This window comes from Balaenoptera ricei, chromosome 1 (assembly GCF_028023285.1).
Source record: "Balaenoptera ricei isolate mBalRic1 chromosome 1, mBalRic1.hap2, whole genome shotgun sequence".
In the NCBI taxonomy this organism is placed as follows: Eukaryota; Metazoa; Chordata; class Mammalia; order Artiodactyla; family Balaenopteridae; genus Balaenoptera; species Balaenoptera ricei.
In genome coordinates this window covers 67,095,484-67,119,665 of record NC_082639.1, presented here as the reverse complement: position 1 = coordinate 67,119,665, position 24,182 = coordinate 67,095,484, and the positions used below count along the sequence as shown (strand labels likewise).

Sequence of the window (24,182 nt, the reverse complement as noted above, 5' to 3'; positions counted from 1 at the left end):
TTTATTAATGTTCACTAGCTAATAACTCTAGCAGAATCAACTCTCTGATATTCACGATACCTTTGAGATGTCCTTCACATTATGGATAAGATATTAATTTAGTTCCATGACAGTGATCGCTCTGAGTCGTTACTCTGCTAATTAATACTCAAGAAATGATGGGTAACAGAGAGTTGTAAACTTGGTAATGTGTTAAGTATGACCAGAAATAAGACAGTTAGGTAGAATTTAAATGCTTGGCCCATTATTATCACAAATAATTTACAATGGAAAATGAGTTTAAAAATACTCACCATCACTTAGTTTGGAAAGCAATGATAACAGAGCTTTTTCATTGCAATTTATAGTCCATCTAGAGAGAATGGATTTGGCTTCCCATATGGATACGGCATGATTTAAAGGTCTATGTCCCCATAATAATATATTTTGAGGCTGTCTCTGGTGTGACACGACATTAATTTTCTCTGGCTTTCTGAACACCGATGAGCCAGAGTCCAGTGATAGAGGCAGGATGGAGACTGATGCCTCGTGCCTGAGGACCCAGTGCTGGCCTTGGCTGGGAATGATACAGGTGGCCACCAGTGACTTCTTTGGACCCTCGAAATCGGAACTTGCCACTGGCTAATTATACTCTTCACTCACCTGGCACTTTTGATCTTGGAATAAATATAGAATCAGTCTCCTAAACACCGTCAAGGAAAGGAAGGTTTTTATTTATTCACTGAGTTAATCAATACTGAATACATACTATGTGCCAGACACAATGGCAAGAGCTAGAGACACAAACGTGGCTTGAGATAGGACCCCTTCCCTTGAGGAGATTACAGGCTGATGAAAGAGATGGACATGTCACTCAGTGAGCTGAGGCAGAGGGGGAGGTGGCAGAGGCCCCAGTAGGGGCCCAGGTGGGGTCTGACTCAGATAGGAAGGCAAGGAAAGCTTGGAGGAGGAAGACCTCCAAAGCAGTGGAGGGAGGGGTTAAGAGTTTTGGCTCTTGAGCCCTGAAGACCTGAATTCAAATCCCAGCTCCATCACTTACCTGCCCCACGACTTTGGCCAGCTGTTTCACGTCCTCAAGCTTCGTATGTAAAATGGCGATAATAATAATGTTTATCTCCTGGGATGATCATAAAGGTTCCATGAAATGGCACCTGTACTCGTACTCAGCACACCACCAGCATGTGGTATGTGCAGAAAAAATACCAGCCATTAATATTACGGTGAAGAAGCGGTAGTGATCAGCCAGATTAAGAAGGAGGGGATGGATGATCGGAGATGAGGGCAAAGGGGCAGGTGTGTGCAGGGTGAGCTCCTTCTTAAGTTCCTCAGTACGGCTAAAGCAAGTCTGTGAGTAGAGGAGATGAGACTAAGGCGGCTGCAGAGCTCAGGTCCTGAGGGCTTGTGTGCTAAGCTAGGGAGTGTGAACTTTCTTCTAAAAGCTGTGGGGACCTACGGAGGGGTTTAAGTGATATAGAGTCAGACTTGCGGTTTATCCAACAGCACAGTGGTGTTTGGAGAGGAAAGAGAAAGACCAGAGTTGGAGAGAGCGGTCAGGAGGCTACTGCGGCACCAGATTAAGGAGGAAACGGTTGCACGCCAGTCACATGACTTTTAGTCAGTGTTAGATTCTGCCAGGTTTCGAATAACATGTCCTTCATCTGCCGCCATGGCCACTTATACATTCACTGTTTCCATTTGTGGTTTTAAATATGAACGTGGGGTTATTCGTCTCCCTAAGGAGTCCATGTGCTTAGTAGTTTAGAGGCTACTGGAAATCTTCTTGCCAATGAATGATTCCTGGAAGTAAGTCAGGCCCTTTGGGTGGGAGGGATGAGAAGGCCAGACGTCCAGGAGAGCTGGATGGAAAATGGCAGCTCCAGGCTTGTAGGAGTGAACCCACCCACACGTCTTAGAAGTCAGGCACTCATGGATTGCTCAGCTGTCTGCTCCCAGGATATAATTTAGTCCCCTACTCCCTGTCCTACTCTACCTCCCTATATGTCCCAGCATATAGCAGCTGACATTCCCTTTGGGTCACTGCCACGCTAAGCTGATGGAAATGACTGCAGAAGTAGTCCAGTGTTTGGTCCTTCTGTGCCTTGGTTTCCTTGGCAAGGAGAAGGTGATGACTCTATTCTCCTTAAAAGTGTGTGAGAGTGTGATTTAGATTGGAAAGCGGCATGACTGTATCTTAGACCAGAGGTTGTCAAGGCTGTCAATGTTCTTATTTGCCATGGGACCCTTTGTGATATGAGAGCCCATAGGTAAAACAGAGAGAAGTTCATCTGCTGCCGATGAAGTGGGGCAGGAGGGAGCAATGTTCTTTCAGCTTAGCTCCTTGCCCTTGTTCCACCGGATCGGGTCAGGAGGAAGCCGGAGCTGGATGTTTCAATAAAGCCCTGCAGGTCAGAGACTACTGACAGGCAGAACGTGTATATTTTCTCCCACAGGAACCTTGGGAACCTCTGTCCCTTATGACTGAATTGTGTCCAAGTGACACGCAGGAGACCAAAGGCAGGAACCCTGTCTCATTCATCTTTGATTATGTCCCTAAGTGCCCAACACAAGTTAGGTGAATGAATCAAAGTCTCTGTGATTTGTTTAGTAAATGACTTCTTTTGAGGGTCCTAGTTGTATCTCAAAGTCTGGAAAGGTTAATTTACCCAAGAAAAGCAGTTGGCTCTCCTTTGGTTTGCTGAATCCCCATGTGCCTGACTCTTCATTCCAGTGAGAAACTGGGCATAAAGAAGCCACAGAATGGGGGGGGGGGTCTGCTGTGAGCAGCCTGTGGGGTGTCCTGCAAGGAGCTGGAGGGAAAGTGGGACCCAGTTCACATGGGAGCCTTTCGTGTCGTTGGCCCTCCCTGCCAACCAAGCACCGTTCATTAGTGCTCGCTAGACAGCTCCTTAAGATGTGCTCATGGGTGCACACCTGCAGATGAGTGAGCCCTTTCCCCTCGTAAATTTATCCACGCTTAACGTACACCAGCACTGTGCCAAGCATTCCTCATCTATTATGTCATGGAATTATCGTATAACCCCGTGAGCTAAGTACTAATGTCATCATCATCTGCAGACATGGAAACTACGGCTTCTGAGACGGTCATTAAGTAACCTGCCCAAGGTAACTAAGGCTCAGTGAGGTTGAATAACTTTCTCAAGGTCACACAGCTTCTGATCTTGAGAAATATGGCTCATTTTTGGTCGTATAAACACCCTTTGACTACAGCACGAGAGAGAGGACAGGGCCATTCATTCACTCGGTATGTATGGAGCATCTGCTATAGGCCAGAACGGTACCGATCTACTGTCCTGTGCAACACGGCTCCAACAGTGATCCCAATACACAAAAAAGTCTCTGCCCTCGAGGTGTTTATATTCTGGTGGACTCAACCAGCGTGAGGTCTGTCATCTCACAAAAGCTTCCCTACCACTTTTGGCCCCGGTGATATCTTATCTCCCTAAGTCCTACAGCTCATGACACACGTACCCTGCTGCCCTTAGAGTTCTTAACTTCTTTCAAAATCAAGACAAAGGGGGAATGATCAGACTAGTAGCTGGATTAACTTATAAGTTGCTTTTTCCTTTTCTGGTGGTGATACTGTTTGCAAGAGTCATTTTGACTCCAAGTGGCTTTGCTGTGCTTGTTAGATTTCTGTGTGGGTAAGGCTTATCGTAAGCCTCCAGGAAGCAAGAGCTGTGGCCTGTTCTTTGAACCGCCCCCCAAAATTCTTGGTACCTTTCAGGGTAACTCTCAAGGACTTAGGATAATATTAATAATTATTTTATATATTTTATGTATAATATTAAAGTATTAGTAATACTAATGTTATTAATAATCTTTCCTGAGCACGAGCTGTGTGCTGGGCACTGTGTCAAACGTTCTACAGCCATGATCTCATTTAATCCTCACAATGACCTGTTTGCTTTTATCATTATTTTCTTATGCCCATTTTGCAGATGAGGACAGCAAGATTCAAGGTCACCGGCAGGAACTGGGTGCCTGGTGGTTCAGCCCATGTGTCCTGGACGTGAAGACGAAAGGCACCTGGGAATCAGTCTGGGCTGCTCCTCTCTTTCCCTTTTTATCCTTCCTAAACAGGCATCAGGACTGAAGAGGATGCTGTCACCAGCCTAACCCTCTGCACCAGAGGACACCCAGCACACTTCTTCACTTTCTCTGATAGGACACTGGGGGTGGGGATCCTTCTGATGAGTTCTTGCCGAAAGCATCTTATGAGAACAACTGTTGAACCTGTGGGATGGTGGCTGAGGAACAGAAATTCAGAGCGGCTCCCAACATACGGCGCACGGACAGTATCTTGACTTCTTTGCTAGTGTCACTGTATAAATTGTTCCCATCCTAAGTGCACCAAGCCGTGATGAACTAACTCTGAGTAAGAGAAATGACAGGTTAACTTGCCTTTCATTTGTTTTCCATAATAAGTGCAATATTTCCTTGAACACTTTAAGTCATTAACATTTCAATTTATTCATGCCCTTTTTCTCCGGTGCCCTAATGGCAATATTACATAATTATATCTGCCGTCTAACCATCAGCTTTGATGGCTCTTTGCATGCCCAAAGGGGCCACTGCCACTGCCTTTGTTAGCCTGTTGGTTTGAGGAGGCAGTTTGCTTTTTTACACCATCTTACCTACTTTTTTTGCACAGAGGTTGTCAAAGGGGAAAACAAGGCCAGTGCATTAAGTGATGAGGAACTGGTTGAGGATCCAGGCTCACTCTGGCCATGTACTAGGCGCTGTTCCAAGCACTTTACATGTATTCGCTTATTTAATCCACCTCCAACCCTCTGAGGCAGAGTCTATTATTATCATCACATCCACTTCTAATGGCGAGGAAGCTGAGACACAGAGAGAATGAGCGACCTACTCAAGGTCGCACTAGGTTAGTAAGTGGCAGGGCTGGGCTTTGAACCTGTGCTGTCTGGGTCCAGACTCCACCCCCTTCCTTACTACATTATGTCTTCCCTGGGGATGCATGAGTCCAGGCAGATTTCAAAGGCCTGCTCTGTCCACCCCTTTCCTTCTCCCCTGTGACCTGACTCTTACATACAAACTAGTACTGCTGCTGTGTGGTCTTTGGGTTAAAAAGGGTGGGAGAAAAGTGGCAAAGTGATAACGGCACAATTAAGTATGCTTCATCATTCTTGCATCAAACCTCCAAATGGTAGATTTTGCCTGAAGGCCCACGGCCTTTGAGAAGTTCTTAGGTTTGAAACACATGAAAGTATAAGCAAGCATAAATTTTAATGAACAAGTTTAAAATGCCCTCCCACCCCAGATCTTACCATTTGAAGATCATGACTGAGGCCATGTGCAGGTCAGCAGGCATGCCTGAAAACTAGGAAACTTTCTGATTTTATTGGCATCACCCCTTTAGGTTACAGGTGAATTTCAATCGGCCTTCCACAAATCAGGCCCTGGATATTTCTCAGTGTGTCTGTTAGTACACACCGAACTCTACCTGGGCACATGCCAGGAGGTAACTTAAGGTAGCAACAGAGATGTATGTGTGTTCCCTTTAAAGCAATACATCAAAATAATTATGCCTGTGCTTTTGGTCTTAGAAACACAAACCGAGGCTACTGATGTGGAAAGGGAAAGAGACTAAGAGGAATATTTTAATTTTGGAAAACAGGCCTAACCGTCAAAGAAATTGCCCTCTTTAATTCATTAAAAATTACCACATTCCTTTCAAATGAGAATACAACTAATATTTCTTTTTTTTTTAAATTAATGAATTAATGAATTTATTTATTTTGGGCTGTGTTGGGTCTTTGTTGCTGCGCACGGGCTTTCTCTAGTTGTGGTGAGCGGGGGCTACTCTTCATTGCAGTGCGCGGGCTTCTCATCGCGGTGGCTTCCCTTGTTGCGGAGCACGGGCTCTAGGCACGCGGGCTTCAGTAGTTGTGGCTCACAGGCTCTAGAGCTCAAGCTCAGTAGTTGTGGCTCGCAGGCTTAGTTCTCCGTGGCATGTGGGATCTTCCTAGACCAGGGATTGAACCCGTGTCCCCTGCATTGACAGGTGGATTCTTAACCACTGCGCCACCAGGCAAGTCCCCAAAACTAATATTTCTTAATGCTTGTTCATTGTTAATATTATGCCAATTACTGCATTACTTTTGGTTGATAAATATTCAGAGGATAAATGAAGCCCACAAGATGGATTAATTCTCCAGCAGTACAAACAAAAACTTTCAATATTTTATATCACATAATTAAATGCTGTTTGTTGTTTCTAGAACCAGGACTTGGGACATGTTAATTAATTGCTTCAAGAAGACAGGAAGACATGTTTCATGGTTGATAGTTGGAATCAGACATTTATAAACACTGCACAACACTGCTGATGAATTACATTTGCAGAATAAATCCTACCTGCAGAAGTCTGGGGGCACCATGCCATAAACATGGATCCTGTCACAGAGCTCCAGGGCAATGGTCATTGTGAACCAGCCAGTGCTGAGCCAAGTGTTGGAGATCTTCCTGGAAGGAACAGCAGTTAAGTCTGCAAGCTGGTAAAATAATCATTATACCCACTCCATCTTAAATCTTTTCTGGAACAAGGCTGACTATAAACACACACACTCTCTCTCTCTCCATTTGGTAAACTCTCTCTCTCTCTCTCTCTCTCTATCTGCTCAAGCTGGAACTTTAGCAGATAGAAATCTGTTACTAATACCACCATATTCCATGATAATATGATAAATGATGTCAATGCTCCATCATGGTGGATTCTCAAGGGACTTCTACATAGTCAAAGATGATAATCAATGTTTCAATGTTTAAGTGCGAATTATTACCACTCAGTTTCTTGTAAGATGACAATCCTCGTGTGTCGACTCTTTATTAACTAGAATACTTGACTAGCTATAAGTATTCTTTTTTCTCCAAGCAGGGTGGATAACGAAGAACTTATTAAATGTGAATAAACACACTTGTCTTTATCTATCAATTGACCAACTGATCGACCAAATGATCTTAGGGTAGAAGCTTGCCTTCAACTAGACTAATTAACACCAACATCTTGATTGAATGTCTTTCCTTAGAAGGAGTACATTCATTTGGGAATGGGCTAATGACGAGAGGAAAAGGGACACAGGGATGCTTACGTTTAATTGAGCATTTGCTTCATTTTACCTCAGAACAGTCCGAGCCCTGTGAAAATTTTTATTAAAAGACCAAAAATGGACAGAATTTAAGGAATAAATCGGTGGGTTCCAACATTCATTCATTTGCCCATTCAAACATCTGTATTGAGCCCTAACCACACACCAAGTCTAAGGGTAATCGTGGAGACACAACATCAAGGTCTAATTTGACTTGTGAGGATGACTCAGTCCACCAAGCTATGCTGCTGTGGATATTAATTTCAATTCTTCGGGGGTTGCTGCATTTACTTTTTTTTTTCAGTGCTTGTGGCATGCCTCATTAGCCAGTTTCAAACACCTTATCCCCAAGGTCAGACTGTCTGACTTTGCCCAGCCATAGCACCGTATGTGATGTGAATAAAAGAGTCACAGGAAAGCTTTTCTACTTGCACTGCATAGCACCCCTCTTTGAAAAGGAAGAGTTTTTGTTAAGCAGTTTGCATTATTTCCATTTCACATAAGGAATAACAACCAAAAAAGGCATTTTAAGATGTCTTTTGTTTTGTCACATACCTGACAGGAATGGGTAATTTAGTCATTCCTGAGTTCGTGGCTTCAACTTTCTAGTTCTTAATTCCTTTACTCATTTTTATTTTCCATTCCATTGTATCTGGATCCAGTAATATCCCAGGAAGTACATTTAAAAAATTCTCAAGATGGAAATAGCATGGATTTGTATCTTACTAGTTTCTATTATTCACCAGCAAAATGACCTGAGGCAGGTTATTGCTGTTCTTTGAACCTTGATTTCTTATTTAGAAAGCAAGCATGGGAAGCTCTATCTTCTTGTGCTATTTTGAGGACTAAAGGAGAGAACATCATAAAAAGTTATCTAGTCTGGTGTGTTGATACATCAAGATCCCTTCCTCCCCTCTTGGTTGCTAGGTTGGAGCAAATGAAATAAATAATTCAACCATTACTCCCAGTGCTTTTTAGCAGACACAAAACAACTGATATCCTTCCAACACTGCTACTGGCTCTTGTGTAGGAGCCATCATCAGTAGTCAGGGCAGTACAGTAAGTCCCTTACATACGAACTTTCAAGTTGCGAACTTTCAAAGATGTGAACGTGCGTTTGCATGTCCAATCACATAAGTTAGTTCACGTGTCTGGCATACAAAGTCACATGCGTGCATCCTCTACAAGTGGTTGTTCTTTCGTGTGCTTTACTGTACAGTACTGTATAGAGTACAGTAGTACAGTATCTTTATTACAAGCCCAGGATGTCATCTATGATGAGGAAAAAAGAGCTACTACCCAGACATCACTGGATCCTTTTTTCAAGAGGGTAGATAGAATTGAATCCAGCAAGGGAATGGAACTTGTGCCATCAACATCAGGCGTGAGTGAAATTGCAGCTTGCCCTCTGTCTCCTATTGCTGACGATCCTTCAGCTCTACCATCTCCCACCTCCTCTCCCTCCTCCAGTCAGTAAGTCTTCTTGCATGTTCACTCGATGCCAGCTCCTGTATACCAGCTGTTGTACTGTACTACTGTACTTTTCAAGGTACGGCACTGTAAGATTAAAAACTTTATTTTTTGTGTTTGTTTTTTTATGTATTATTTGTGTGAAAAGTATTATAAATCTATTAGAGTACAGCACTATATAGCCGATTGTGTTAGTTGGGTACCTAGGCTAACTTTGTTGGACTTACGAACAAATTGGACTTATGAACACACTCTCAAAACGGAACTTGTTCATATGCAGGGGACTTACTGTAATTAGAAAATTCTGGAGCCTCCAGCCTACATAGGTATTAACAATCCCCCTTGTTTTTCACCAGGGCTATAAATTTGTAAGACCTTTGGGACTGAAGGAGGTGGGACAGAGCAGAGCTGACTGAATGGGGGAGGGGAAGAGAAGGCAGTGCCTTGCCTCAAGTTAGACCATGTCTTCACCAAGGCTGTGACCTTGAGATGGTAGGTTGTTCTAGGCTTAAACTGGGAGAGTGAATAACCGGAATGATGTGGTGCCCAGGAGGAGAATGACAGCTTACTTATACCCCCAGATTCCCGATCCAGGAATCACACTCATGTCCCTATGCTTTCGAGTTGTAGGAAACACTAAGAGGGCTTTTCCCAGGGGCAGAAACTTCCCTACAACTTTGGCTTTCTTTTGTGTGATGTAGTAGAAATCACAAGCCACAGCCTGAAATATAGGGGGATGTGACTCTACAGAAAAAGATTTAATGGGTAAAAATGGGGAGAGTAAAAAGTGGAGGACGAAAGAAACTAAGGTGAACATTTCTTTAAAGTGCCACTTAAAATTCCCCGGACTTGCAAAATAATAGTCTTTTGGGATCACATGCTATAGAAATGCAACTGCTTTGTGCTGTCTTTCTAAAAAGATTCGAACTCTTTTTCCAACAAAGGAATATCTAGTGTTTTTATGCTTAATCAGCTGTAATGAAGGAATATGAAGAGCTGTCGTGTGCTTATTAGGGAAAATTATCAGATATTCTTTTATATGATGAAGTAACACACTGAGCTGATAATGCTATAGTACACACTAAATTACAATTAAAGGCCTTTCTGCTCCACCAGAATCTCATTTATAATCTCTATGGAAACATTCTTCCTGCAGTTATTTCATTTATACTTCTTTTATCTAATTACTATAATATTGGTTCTGAATCATATTTTCCTAATGTACCCTATTCAATTATAAAGTTATTTTCAAGTACAGTTACTTTCAAATATCAAAGAATACCACTTGGCCATCTATGTCATTTGTCATGCTTCTTAATTGCAGATTGTTCCTGAGCCATTTTTTTCTCCACTTTTAAGTAGGGTGAAATTTCCATAAATCAAAATCTATTGAATTACCTCATTTCTTTAAAATATTAGCCTGAAATGAATGTCCTGATTATGAGATTGCAAAATTAGATATTCCATACTTTGTGTATCTTTAATCCATACCACTGTTTTGTTAGGTTTCAAGAAAAACATACACAGAGGCAATACTGTTAGACCCTAAGTGTTTTGTGTTTTAGTTTATAGAAATAGTTTTGTTCTGAAGGGCTGTTTCTGGCTTTGTTCTTTAGCTTGGAGTAGACTGAAGATTAAGAATATGCACACATGAGAATATTGAGTCAATACAATATTAGCTTCTTTAAGACAGTTTCTTAAAGGTAAGAGGCACAAAGATTCTAAAAGTGGACAGTGTACTTTGGCATCCTACAAATCCATCAGTGTGATTCCCTGTGTGGGGACTGCGTGGATCCTAGTAGATGGATGAGAAGCCTGGTAGCCAGTCCATGAAATTTTATCTGTCTCTTACCATCTGGGCTCACTAAGGACACAGGCTTGTTGAGCAAAAGGTTTTCACTGGTCAGAATTTAATGAATTTAGTGAGTGGGTTATGTCTTGATGTGAGATTGTTTCCTAAAGATGTAAGGATGTAAAGACTAGTCTCCAAGTTTTCAACTTAATCCCTTAAGAAGATCCAGAGCAATGTGTAAGTATCCTAAATAGCTAACACTGCAGCAGTGTTTCAGGAATACTTAAATTTAGCAAACAACCATTAAACTCAAAAGAGAGCAGTGTTTTCTATTGAAGAGAGTCTTTCTACTTATTTTGAATTTTCCAACCAGAAAAAATGAAACTGTAAATAACTTCCCTTATTCTCCTTCTCTTATAAAGTGCTCTCTTGGTTAAATAACTCATTCAAGTGAGCAACAGTCTCTTATTTGTGGTTTTTAAAGGACAGTAAGTGACTGGATTTCATGACAGCGTGTGATGACGACCAGGATCCCCCATGTGATCTACTGGCTGGGCTAACCATGGAGTCACCTGGGCTTCCAGGGAAGGAGGCCACAGTGCCAGTGGCCAGGTCCACCTCTCCTCACTCCATCAGATGCCATGCCCACTTTTGCCTGGACCAGCCCTCAAATGGTCACAAGGTTTTAAGGATTTAAAGAGAAAGCTCTTCCCTGCAAAGAATTTGGGAATGATGGGCTTTGGTCTTTCTTTAAGACTCTGTTCTTCATAATGAGCTGCCGAAGCTAGCCAAAAGGATTTAGTACTTCACATTCTTTACTTGTCATATCTCTTTAGTTTTAAGATAAGAAATTGATGCAGGAACAGTTTTTTTAAGGGAGGGGGTAAATTACATCATTAAATGTGTATTAGTTATAAACATACGTGTTTTAGAATTAAGAAAATGAGGAAATTTAATTATTAGACTGGTCCTACGAGGCCTAGTCACTATGCCCTTTTCACATGTGAGGTCACTGAAATGTTAGATATCTTGTCCAAGGCCATATAACTAGTGAGGGGCAAAGAATTCTAACCCAGAGCTGTGTGTTTGGACTACACCACACTGCTCCTTTCAATACCTATAGCTGTCCTTTTCTTCACCTAGATTTGGCCAGCTCCTCACCCTTTATCTCTGCTTCCTCTCTGGCTACTCCCCGCCAGCACCCCTGTTGCAGCCACAGGGACTCTTCTCCAACCCCCTGTAAGTCTTCTCACCTCCGAGCCCTTATACCCATAAGGATGTTTCTCTCTGCCCTTCTCAGGTTCTTCTTTACCTGGATAAATACTTATTGGCCTACGTCTCAGCTTAAATACACCTTTTGGAGAAAGTCTTTCCATCACACCCTCATCTTCTAGACCAGTGCTTTTCAAAAGATTTTGACCTATAGTCAGAAATACATTTTACCTCATGATTGAGCATATATGCTCACATGTATTGTACGTGGTTTTCATTTCATTTTAGTTTTCTAAAGTGTGTAATTTAGTGTTTTTTTAATATATTCACAGAATTGTGCTATCATCATCCCTATCTAATTCCAGGGCAATTTTATCACTTCAAAAGAAGACCCTGTATATGTATATTTCTATGTATAAAACCGAAACAAATTTTATCCCATGAAATAATACTTTGCCTTACTTACTATAGGAGATGAATGCTGATATTGTCTGTTTTATTCCATTCTTTCCATTACATTAAAAAAAATCTTGCAATGACTCAATACATACATTTCATGTTCCATTACTGAACTGTAAGCAACAGTTTGGTAAGCCTTGTCCTAGACTACGGCAGGTCTCTCTGTCCCACTGGTCATAGCACCGTTTTCTTCCCCTCACATGACCTAGCACACTGGCCACTACTTGGTGAATATCTGGTGGCCCTGTTAAGACTATATTCTGGGAGGGCAGGGTCTAGATCTGCCTTATTTCTGACTGTGTATATCCCCAGTACCAGGTGCAGTGAAGTAGTAGGTACTCAGTAAATATATGTTGACTGAATAAATATTTGCCTTTGAAAGAGAAAAATAACCCTATACACTTCTTTTTGGTTAGTGTTCACACAAGTAAAATAAAATGCAATAAACCTATTATCTCGCACTTACTACCAGTGTAAGCCAGGGGCAGTGTTGCCTCACCCTCCAAAGTAGGGATTTGGCCCTGAATTATCTATATAAATGTCTCAGTGCTTCCTTTCACTTTGCCCTATAAATTCAGCTTCAGCAGTCCAGTCTCCAGGAGGACCCTACCGATGAGCTCTGTAGATGGCATGAGTCGTGTGGTCACAACAAAAAGCGCTTAGCAAAGCTTTTAGAAATAAAGTAATGCCATTTGCAGCAACACGGATGGACCTAGAGACTATCATATCAAGTGAAGTAAGTCAGAGAAAGACAAATACCATATGATATCACATATATGTGGAATCTAAAAAAATAATATGAATGAACTTATTTATAAAGCAGAAACAGACTTACAGACTTAGAAAACAAACTTACGGTTACCAAAGGGGATAGCGGGGGAAAGAGATAAATTAGGAGTTTGGAATTAACTACTAGTATATATAAAATAGATAAATAACAAGGACCTAGTGTAGAGCTCAGGGAACTATATTAAATATCTTGTAATAACCTATAGTAGAAAAGAATCTGAAAAAGAATATGTATATTATATATGCATGTGTATATATAATATATATAAAAATTATATGTCTATAACTGAATCATTTTGCTATACACCTGAAACTAACACAACACTGTAAATTATCTATACTTCAATTTTAAAAATCGTTAAAAATTAAATTAAAGAAAAAGAAGCTTAAGGAGATGAGCTTATCTGACATAAGCATAAAAAAAAAAAAAAGCTTTGCTTTTGTTGAATCAGCCAGCAAGGACATTTCCTCACCCTCCCCTGGACCCCGGCCACCCCCTGCCAGCGCCTCTGTACCTGTCTTTGCCGGTCTCGCGCTTGAAGAGCTCGTCAAACTGCAGCATCTTGTGGCGCGTGATCATGAAGGCCTTCAGCCGGGGCAGCACCTGGCTCAGGAGCCGCAGGTTGTTGTAGACCTGGCCCTTGCCGTCGCGCCGCATGTAGCTGCTGGGGCCCCAGAAGATGAACACGGTGCCCTGGCTGACGTTGAGCAGGTCGTGGCGGTTGCGGAGGATTCGCTGGAGGCTGGAATGCGCGATGACCCTCAGGCTGGTGCGATTGCCCACGTCGTGCCCGTAGCCGCGCGTAGGGGCGTCGTTCATGCGGATGACGCACTCGGTCTGGTCAATCCGGGGGCCTCGCAGGCTACGCAGCAGATGCCCCGAGCTCGTCACCAGGGCGCAGTCCCTGCAGTGCATTTTCAGGGGCTGCAAGGAGGGGGAGAAGGACCCCATCAGCGGCAACACTCGCTTGGCACCGGCAGGTCACTTCCCTGCCTCCGAGGGCTGCTATCTTCGCTCTTCTCCCTCCTATGCCAGAATACATCCCTTCTGCTATTACCTCATCCACCCCTACATTCTCTTCCAGACTGGTGACAGGGAGTACTGGACAACAGGGAAAGAGAGCCAGCTGTGACCTGTTGACCATTGGGCTCTGGGCTTTACTGATATTAATAGATCAAATCGTCATATCAACCCAGCAAACTTGCTGTTACTGCCATTTTACAAATAATGATACCCTAGGCTCAGAGATGTTAAAAAAATTGCCCAAAGGTGCATAACTAGCAAGTAATGAAGTCATGCTTTCAAACCCAGGTCTTTCTGAATCCAAAGTTACCCCCAAGTTGAAGAAAAGACTATACTATAATTTGCTGTGACACTAGTTTTAATGCTCTTAACTCACCTTATTGGAAGTTAAGCATGTATCAGTGTTCTTGGATGCTGTACAAATATATTTATCCTAAATAGACATCGTCTAAGAATCACATGAGAAAAGACATGCAAATTGTGACCCCTCAGAAGCCATAATTTTGAAATGACAATTAGGATAGTTTCTCCCCTTTCAAGGGGAGAGGGAGAGAAATTGAGTCAGTCCATCTTCAAAAATGTAAAGAAAGCCTCAAGCTCATCCACTGTACTCGCGCCCTGTGGAAGCCCTGGCCCTGTGGTGCCCACCAGGGACAACGCCAATGACAGTGCTCATTTCAACATCCTGAACCAGTGATGTACTTTCTGAACACCTACATTCTTACAAATTAAACAGTTCCCTGTTCATGTTTAATGAGAAATATCTCTCAGTTGCTGCTTGAAGAAAATGTAATTAGGGCCGGAGGCCCAGGCCAGCAAGTGCACAAAAAAATGACAATCAAGAATGTTCTGAAGGACAGTTGCACTGTTAGATTTTCCCCAGAGCCTCTGCCCTTCCTCCCTGTTAACTTTGAACTGGACGCACTGGCTCCCCGCACAGTCTCAGAAAACTGGATCCAATTTAGTGCTGCGTATATACAGCCTTGTATTTACTCTTGGAGTTTCCTAAGCCATAGCTCTGTCTTCCGAACCAGACAGAGAGCACCGAGGGCGGTCACCTTCCCTCACTGCAGAGTGGCCAAGGGCACCCACACAGGATGGTCCAGGCTTGTCTACACTACCTGTTAGCTATGGGACCTTGGCAAGTCACTAACCTCCGCAAGTTTCAGTTTTCTCATTTTTAACTGAGGATAATTAATGCCCCATTCCACTTCGATAGAATTAAAATGTACACAGTGGTAGGTTGAGCCATTTACAATTGCCAATATTTGACCTGCGAAAGTAGCAATTGCATGGGATTGAACCCAGTCCTTACCATAGGACCTGGCACAGTGTCATTCATTAAGTGACGGCTGCTCTGGGGCTTTTCAGGCAGAGTGGAGCACATGGTAGGTACGCATCACATCAGTGTGTACTGATCGTTCTGGGTTGCTAATTGTCACATGGGCTTATGAAATGGCAATTCTACCACTGCAAATTCTCATCATTCATTTGACATCCAGTTACTCTTAGGTGACACATGTGCTGGGCGGCAAGAATGCAAATGGAATGGAAAAACAGAGCCCCTCAAAGTTTATACTTTACTGGGGGGCAGTAGGTCAGAGATGTGCAATGACATGTGACACAATGCGGGGCTGTGCCGCACTGTTAGTAAAGGGGGCTGTTTAGAGCACAGCAGGGCTGGGGGCACAAAGGAAAGAGTGGTCAACTTAGTTAATATTTCTGATGTTCTTTATGTGCCAGGCACTGTTCTGAGCTTTTTATATAGTTGAATTAATTCTTCAAATAAACCTATAAGAAAGATACTACATCATCACCCCTGTTTTACTAAGGAGAATATTGAGAGGTAGAAGAGGAACCCGGTTTGTTAGGGGTTGTTTGGGTTTTAGCATCCAAAGTCCTGTATCCTGGGAAACCTCTACTCATGTTAAAACATTCCTACAAAGATGACAGGGGCATCTGCAAATAGCATGTGACTAAATGATGATTAGGGTCAGGAGACCCAGGGTCTAAAGCAGACTTTATCACAAATTGGGTACTTAACTTTCTCACCCGTAAAACAAAGAGAGCGCCAACTAGACACTTGTGGCCAGATGATATTCATTCGTTCATTCATTTAACAGACACTTATTAAGCACTTAATACACCCCTGAGGTACAGTGTAACTCAGTCCGTTTGCTTAATAAGGTCACTTTGCAAGATTTCATTCCACTGGCCCCTAAAGCCATTGGAACCTGCTTTTTCTCCTCAGATTCACCTAGAACTATTATCCTGAATTTTCCAGTTTGATTTATAATTTCAAGACATTGTGCTCATTTTTACTGGGCAAAAAATTCTAAAGAAAGGTTCCAGCATTTCTTTCCCCATAATTAATTATTCTGCTGTGATTCTCAGAGCATAGGCTGCTTGACGGGTGAAACTTGTGACACCTCTGGAGATTCCAAGGCCTCCTCTCTCCCTGTCCCCCCCCCCCCCTCTCTCTCCCCACTATGCCCATGTGAGGCCAGATGAACACCCTTTCAGGGAAGGCCAAGGTTCCTGACTGTGCCATACGGACCCTCTGTGCTTACTGGGCGACACCAGAACATGCTGGGGTCCACCCAGCCCCAGAAAGCCCTCCCTCATGAGTCCTGCCCACCTGCCTTAGCTCTGAGGTATTGATTACCTCAGGCACCAGCATTCTCTCTTTGAGTTGTACAGATGCACCAAACAATGCAAAAAAGATCTAAGTCTGAATTATGCCTTAAGTGCCTTTCGGTAAGTGGTGCCAAAAAAGTGACAACGGCTGTTCTAAACAATGTTACACTTCCTGCAGTTGAGAAGAGCATGTACCAAAGGCTGAATCACTTCCAAAGGCAGAAATGAAGTCTCTTTCCTGCATTCAGAGGGACTGAGGATATCTTGGGAGGCAGAAGGACTACACAACCTGTGGGACCCAGGTTCTTGGGATGTTACCGTCCCCTGAGACAGCCCTGCTCCTCCACATCGAAGTACCATTATCACCCTGAGTGTCTTAATGATATGGGTGAAAATACTCATGCCTTGGTGAGTTAAGATTCCTGATGTAGTATTGAACGTGTTCTTCCCTTAAACACTCAGATGCTGGGTTGATGAATCACCCAGCGGAGCATGGGAATGTGAACTTGGGGCTCTGCCAGCAGGCCAGGGAGATAAAACTCCACCGAGGACAGGAGAGGGGAGGTGGCTCCTGGTGAACTCACTGCCTACCTACGCCTTCCCTCCTCCTTCTTTCTCACAGTATTCAGCCTCCCTGATTCTTGGGGACATTTTCCTTAAAGACTCATTTGGTGAGGGGTTCCGCCCTTTGTAGGAAACATGGGCACTCGTGCTAGGTCACTCCAACCTTGGTAATCTCTCTGGCTTCCTGACCTATGAACAGCACTCAATTAATACTAAATTGATTGATGGGTTGATAAGTGAGTGAATGAAAGCCAACCTCCAGGCTTCTCAGTCCTCTGAGAAAACCTCCATATATACAAAGAAGACATGATGTGACACCCTAACCAACAATTCTCCTGCAGCCCTATGTACTAATAGCACGGAGAGAAGCAGGGGAGAGCACAGAGGAAGCCCTGTCTGCAGAGAAGGAGGCTGGGCCGTTTGCCTCAGGGCCACTCAGCCCAGGGAGCCACAGTGGCCAGAGCCCAGGGCACTGCTTGCAATTAATGGCTGACTGGGAAAATGGCCCAGGACCCAGTAAGGGCCATTAAACCCAGCTGGTTATTAATCCCCAGTAAGAGCTTGATGCCAAGGTCATTAGAGCTGTTGTGCAGTGAAAAATGCTGAGGAAAATCTACAAGGCACGGAGGAGTTACCTCTTCTCCAGGCCACTGATGCTCAGAGCAGCAGCCCAGGCCCCAGGAGTGCGGTGCACAGGAGCCTGTGGGGGCAGGCGGGCTGGCTTCTAGAGGGAGTGCACACACACACGGGCACACACACACACACGGGCACACACAATGCTTACCATTTTATTTTTGCTGTCACTTTTGCTTTTTGATATCATGTAAGGATTTGTCATCATCCCATTTCCTAGGACAGTGGCTGCAACTCACTGGGGGCTCATGAATGTCTTAGAATATTTTAGAATATTTGGGATATTTAGAATATTTTAGAAGGTGTGAATGAACTTCTCTCTCCACCCCCGACTCCTGGGAAAAAAACCCCACGATCAGGGAACAGGGGAGAATGACAACTTTCATCACAACTTGCTCCTTTGGGCCACGGCGACAGGAGCAATTCCTGCTTGAGAAAGCACGCTCAGGGGATCCAGGTTTGATTTCTGTCACAGCCCGGAAGAGCAAGTGCAGAAGGCATTCTCCCTGTGACCCAGCTGATGCCTCCTGAGCCTTTCTTAAAAGAACAGAGCGGGCCAAGTCAAATTTAACTTGACACCTAAAACACTCAGTGACGTCCTTGCAAACATTTGCAGCACGGCAATCTCAGGCTTCACTGTAAAAAATTCTGATTTATTTGGCAGAGAGAAAGCCACCTCAGAACATAATGTCCATTAGTTTGGTAATGAGACCAGTCTTGCTCTGGGAGCTGACTGTTGGTCTGGAGCAAACATAAGATGGATTAAATGGCTTCACAGGTTTCAAGAATCTCTGCACTTTCCAATCTGATATTTTCCTGTAATTACTGGGCTTTTATTACCTGTCAATCTCCTTTTACCCTGACACTGGGTATAAGCCGCTCTGGTTATTTAACATGATTCACTGGAAAAATGTTACTCTTCCAAGTTGCTCCTCTCCCTCTTGTTCAATGAAAGCCCGCCCATCAGCCAAGAAGTCCTCTTCTCTCCACCAGCACCACTTTCCATGATTTCCATCCACTGGCTGGCTAAGGATGAAGGAACTCCTTGGGTAGGAGGAAGTACTGAGCAGTGTTTAAAATATGGCCTTTGGAGTCACTGGCTTCGAACTTGCTTCTTCCACTCCTTAGGTGGATAATTTGGGGCAAACTGGCTTAGCTCCTCTGAGCCCCAGTTTCTTCATCTGTGATCTGGATATAGTAAAGTCAGTCTCAAAGAGAACGTTTGCCTTTTCAATTAATGGTGTGCCTTCCACCCAGCCGCTCAAGACAAAATTCAAGGATTGTTCTTGACACCTCTTTCTCCGCCCCCTACAACGCATCCAGTCCTATTGGATCTCTCCTCCTATAGATGTCCCAAATCCTAGCTCTTCTCACCATCCCTGCTGCCAACCCCCTTCATCAAAGCCACCATCATCTCTCTTTAGCTCCTGCTGCACACTCGTAACTCTTTACTTCCCTCATTCCATCCCTCCTCTATATTCCTGTCTCCACAAAGCTCCTGGGGTGACCTTTAATATGTAATTACCAGAGAGTTCTGTACAAGATGATGCCAATACCATACTGTTTGATTACTATAGCTTTGCAATATAGTTTAAAATCAGGGCATGTGATGCCTCTACTTTTTTCTTCTTTCTGTTAATTACACTGCCATATCTCCATTTCCTGTTGTCTGATGTGATTTATATTATATAATATAATAATTTATATTATTCCCACACCCAGGACGCTCTTCTCCTGATCTTTGCATGATGACACCTTCACATTCTTCAGGTGTTACCTCAAACCACCTCCCCAGAGAGACCTTCCCTGATCCCTTAATATTTCCACTGCCCTCCTTTGCCATCTTCTGTCACTCTCTCCATTTTCCAGGTTTATTTTTTTTTATCTTTTTTTTTTGGTTGCACCATGCAGCATGCGGGATCTTAGTTAGCTCCCCAGCCAGGGATTGAACACGGGCCCCTACAGTGAAAGTGCCAAGTCCTAACCACTGGACTGCCAAAGAATTCCTTATCCAGGCTTATTTTTAAACTCAAGCATCACTACCTAAAATAATCTTAATTATGGCTTGTGTGTTTACATGTTTATGCCTTTCTCCCTTACTAGAATGTAAGCTCCAGGAAAGGTGGAGCTTTGTCTTGTTCACACTGTGTCTTCAGCCCCAAGAACAGTACCAAGAATAAAGAAAAAGTTCAACAAATATTTTTGAATGAATGACTGAAGGATAAACCATGTAGCACCTACCACAGTGCCCGGCACATCAAGAGTATGAAAGAAATGTACTTACTGTATTTGTGTCACCATTCTACTAGTAACCAGTCCCTGATATTTTTTTGTCTGGGTGAGTAGGTTGATATATTCTAAAGCACAGTATTTGAATTCTCCTGCATATGTCATAACCACCTTCAGCACTAGGTGACCTTCAAAGAGAAGTCCAGGAAATCCCATTAGTTTTTAAAAATTTTTAATGGAATTGCATTCTATTTTTTTTTACATGCATTCTATTTTTCAAATGTCTTTTGACACCTTTATTGATATATAATTTACATACCATAAAATTCACTCATTTTAAATGTAAATTCAATGATTTTTAGAATATTTACAGAGTTGTGTGACCATCACCATGATCTAATTTAAGAACATTCCTGTCATCCTGAAAAGATGTACATCCTTACCAACACTTGTTATTTCTCGTCTTATTGATAACAGCCATTCTTACAGGTATAAGGTGTTATCTCATTGTGGTTTCGTTTTGCATTTCCCTGATGATCAGTGATGTTGAGCACCTTTTCATGTACCTGTTGGCCATCTGTATGTCTTCTCTAGAGAAATGTCTATTCAGATCCTCTGCACATTTTTTCTTCCAGTTTTACTGAGATATAATTGACATATAGCACTGTATAAGTTTAAGGTGTACAGCATAATGACCTCTGCCCATTTTTAAACTGGATTGTTTGTCTGTTTGTTTTTTGCTATTGAGTTGTATGAGTTCTTTATATACTCTGGATATTAACCCCTTATCTGATATATGATTTGCAATATTTTCTCCCATTCAGTAGGTTGCCTTTTCACCTTGTTCACGGTTTCTTTTGCTGTGCAGAAGCTTTTTAGTTTGATGGAGTCCCACTTGTTTATTTTTGCTTTTGTTTCTTTTGCTTTTGGTGTCAGATTCAAAAAACATCATCACCAAGACCTATGACAAGTAGCTTACCACCTCTGTTTTCTTCTAGGAGTTTTATGGTTTCAGGTTTTATGTTCAAATCTTTAATCATTTTGAGTTAATTTTGTGTATGGTGAAGAGGGTTGTCCAGTTTCTTTCTCTTGCATGTGGCTGTTGAGTTTTCCCAATACCATTTATTGAGGAGGCTGTCCTTTCCCCATTGTATATTCTTAGCTCCTTTGCTCTAAATTAATTGACCATAAATGCATGGGTTTATTTCTGGACTCTCTAGTCTGTTTCATTGATCTGTGTGTCTCTTTTTATGCCAATACCATACTATTTGATCACTATAGCTTTGTAATATAGTTTGAAATCAAGGAGTGTGATGACTTTACTTTGTGCTTCTTTCTCAAGATTGCTTTGGTTATTTGAAGTCTTTTGTGGATCCATACAAATCTTAGAATTGTTCTCTCTATTTCTGTGTAAAATGCCATTGGAATTTTCATTGTGTTCTTGATTTGCATTTTCTTAATGACTAATGATGTTGAGCATCTTTTCATGGTCTTATTTATGCCATTAGTTTTCAGGTTTCTAATTCCATCTATTGCACCCCATCTCTACCCCAAATAAGTTCTACCACGGGTAGGTGATTCTATTGAACTCTAAGTCAACATTCTGTTGACTTCTGCAGGAGTCTTGTATGTGCAGGACCTACAAGCCAGAGGAGGGTGCACGGTCTACATGCATGGAGAATAGAGAGAAAGAGGGGTCTTTTAATCAACACCTTTAAGTCAGGAGAGGTAAATCCAAAGTGGAAAATCAGGTGAGCATTGTCTGGGACATATGTTTATATTTAAACCAGATTTTATAAAAATAGAACTACCATTTGATCCAGCAATCCCACTTCTGAATATACATATGTAGGAGACAAAATCAGTCTTTTGGAGAGATATCTACACTTTAATGTTCATTGCCACATTGTTCACAGTAGCCAAGATATGGAAACTCTGTAAGTGTCCATTGATGGATGAATGGATAAAGAAAAATGACAAATAAAGAATAGTATTCCACATACAATGGAGTAGTATTCAGCTATGAAAAGAAGGAAATTCTGCAATTTACAACAACATGGATGAACCCAGGGGACATTATGCTAAGTAAATTAAGCCAGACAGAATACTAGATGATCTCACTTATACTTGGAATCTGGAAAAAAAAGTTGAACCCATAGAAAGAAAGAGTATAATGGCAGTTGCCAGGGGCTGGGAGGTGGGGTAAATGGGCAGATGTTGGTCAAAGGGTACAAACTTTTATTTATAAGATGAATATATAAGTTCTGGGGATCTAATGTACAGCATGGTGACTATAGTTAATAATACAGTATTGTATACTTGAAATTTGCTAAGAGAGTAAATCTTAAGTGTTCTCACCACATACACACCCCCCACACACGCAAAAGGTAATGTGAGGTGATAGATGTGTTAATTAATTTGATGTGGTAACCACTTCACAATGTATATGTATATCAAATCATCACATTATATACTTTAAGTATATACAATATTATTTGTCCATTATACCTCAATAAAGCTGGGAAAGAAAAGAAAGCCAGATTTTGATAATTAAAGTTAGAAAATTTACCTAGTCATATTATATTGAAATGAGTTTTCTAGAATTACAGAATAGACGACTGGCAGAAATCTCAGAGATTAAGTAGCCCAGTAGTTCTCTGAGTATGGTTCCTCAACCAGCAGCAACAACAAAGTCTAGAAACTTTCTAGAAATGCAAATTCTCAAGCCCCACCCTAGACCTTCTGAATCAGATGCTCTGAGGTGAGGACCAGCAATCTGTGCTTTAGCAACACAGGTGATTCTGATGCATCCTCAAGGTTAAGAACCCCTGGACCAGGACAGTACCTTCATTTTATCGAGGAAGAAGCTGGAACTCATGAGGTTATGTGATTTGCTCAAGATCACACACTAAGGGCAGCACCTGGGATAAAACCCCAGGTCTCCTCACTCCACAAATCTACGAAAATTCGCCTATATCCGTAGACTGTTCAAAGTCACTGGGCACTCACTGAAAAGGAATCATGAATTAATAGCTTACTTAAGATGGAACCTACAAATGGAAGTGATATGGTGGAGACAGATGAATAAGAAGGAACATCCCTTATTTGACATGCTGCCCTCAGCAGGGCTGCCTGCCTTTGCACCACCTGCCTGCTTATTTGGAAGGAGGAACCAGGAATATAGCTAGAGAGCATCCAAACCCCCTACTACAGGGAAGATGCTGATGCCTGTGTATGTCTGGGGACTGCTCTTGCCACAGAAGTTGGGCCACTGGGGCTTCTCTCAGCACAGCCTCTCAGAGGCGTGGCCAGTCAGGACCCTCCTGTCTGTTGGGGATTGAATTCTGTCCCCCCGGAAAACATATGTTGAAGTTTTAAACCCCAGTACCTGTGAATGTGACCTTATTTGGAAAAAAGGGTTTTTGCGGATGTACTTAAGATGCAAATCAAGATGAGGTCACACTGGATTAGAGTGGGTCCAATCACTGGTGTCCTTATAAGAAGAGATCAGAGACACACAGGCAGAACACTATGTGGTGACCAGGCAGAGACTGCAGTGATTCATCTGCTGGCCAAGAACACTGAGGATTGCCCGCAAGCACCAGAAGCTGGAAGATGCGAGGAAGGATTCTTAGAGCTTTGAGAGGGAGCGGGACCCTGCCAAAACCTTGATTTCAGACTTCTGGGCTCCAGAACTGTGAGAGAATAAATCTCTGTTGTTTTAAGACACCCAGTTTGTGGGAATTTGTTTTGGCAGCTCTGGGAAACCAATACACTGCCCCCAACAAGTTCTTTACTCTCTGCCTTCCAGCCTCCCGCCAGCGCCCCAGTCAGCAAGGCTCTGTCCTGCAGCTTTCACCCTTACAGTTCACTCTCTGCACAGCTGCCAGAGGGAGATTTTAAAGCATAAAGCACCTACTCCCACCTTTTTAGAAAAATAAAATCCAAACTCTTTACTTGGCTGGAGTCTTGCTTACCTCATCGACCTCAACTTGTTGCCTCATTCTCCAGCCCCACTGACCACCGAGCTCCTTTCTGCTTCTGGGAGAGATCAGACAGTCCTTCTTTTGTCTCTGGCCTTTGCTTCCCCTGTTATTTACATGCCTGGTCCCTTCTCATCTCTCATGTGTCAGATTAAAAGCCATCTCCTTCAGGAAGCCCTCCCTGACTGCTCTAATTGGAGGTGGCCTCCCTCACTTATTATATAACAAAGATATTAACCACTAATAACACTGACAAAATG

The 24,182-nt window shown here is 42.6% G+C and overlaps 1 protein-coding gene across 7 annotated transcripts in view; it reads right to left on the bottom strand.

The window, feature by feature from the left end:
- ST6GALNAC5 (ST6 N-acetylgalactosaminide alpha-2,6-sialyltransferase 5) overlaps positions 1 to 24,182 on the bottom strand; it is a 215,224-nt gene that overhangs the window by 40,552 nt on the left and 150,490 nt on the right. For 6 of the 7 annotated variants that reach the window (XR_009503643.1, XR_009503648.1, XM_059924639.1 and 3 more), the window contains 2 exons: positions 13,368 to 13,777; positions 6,400 to 6,507 (listed from right to left, as the gene is read on the bottom strand). Coding sequence is in view for 5 of the 7 variants with exons in the window: in XM_059924639.1 (XP_059780622.1) it covers positions 6,400 to 6,507; positions 13,368 to 13,777 (518 nt within the window). In the remaining 2 variants the exon portion in view is untranslated. Of the gene's footprint in view, positions 1 to 5,662; positions 6,035 to 6,399; positions 6,508 to 13,367; positions 13,778 to 24,182 lie in introns of those variants that run through there. The other variant, XM_059924658.1, reaches the window with a different exon arrangement.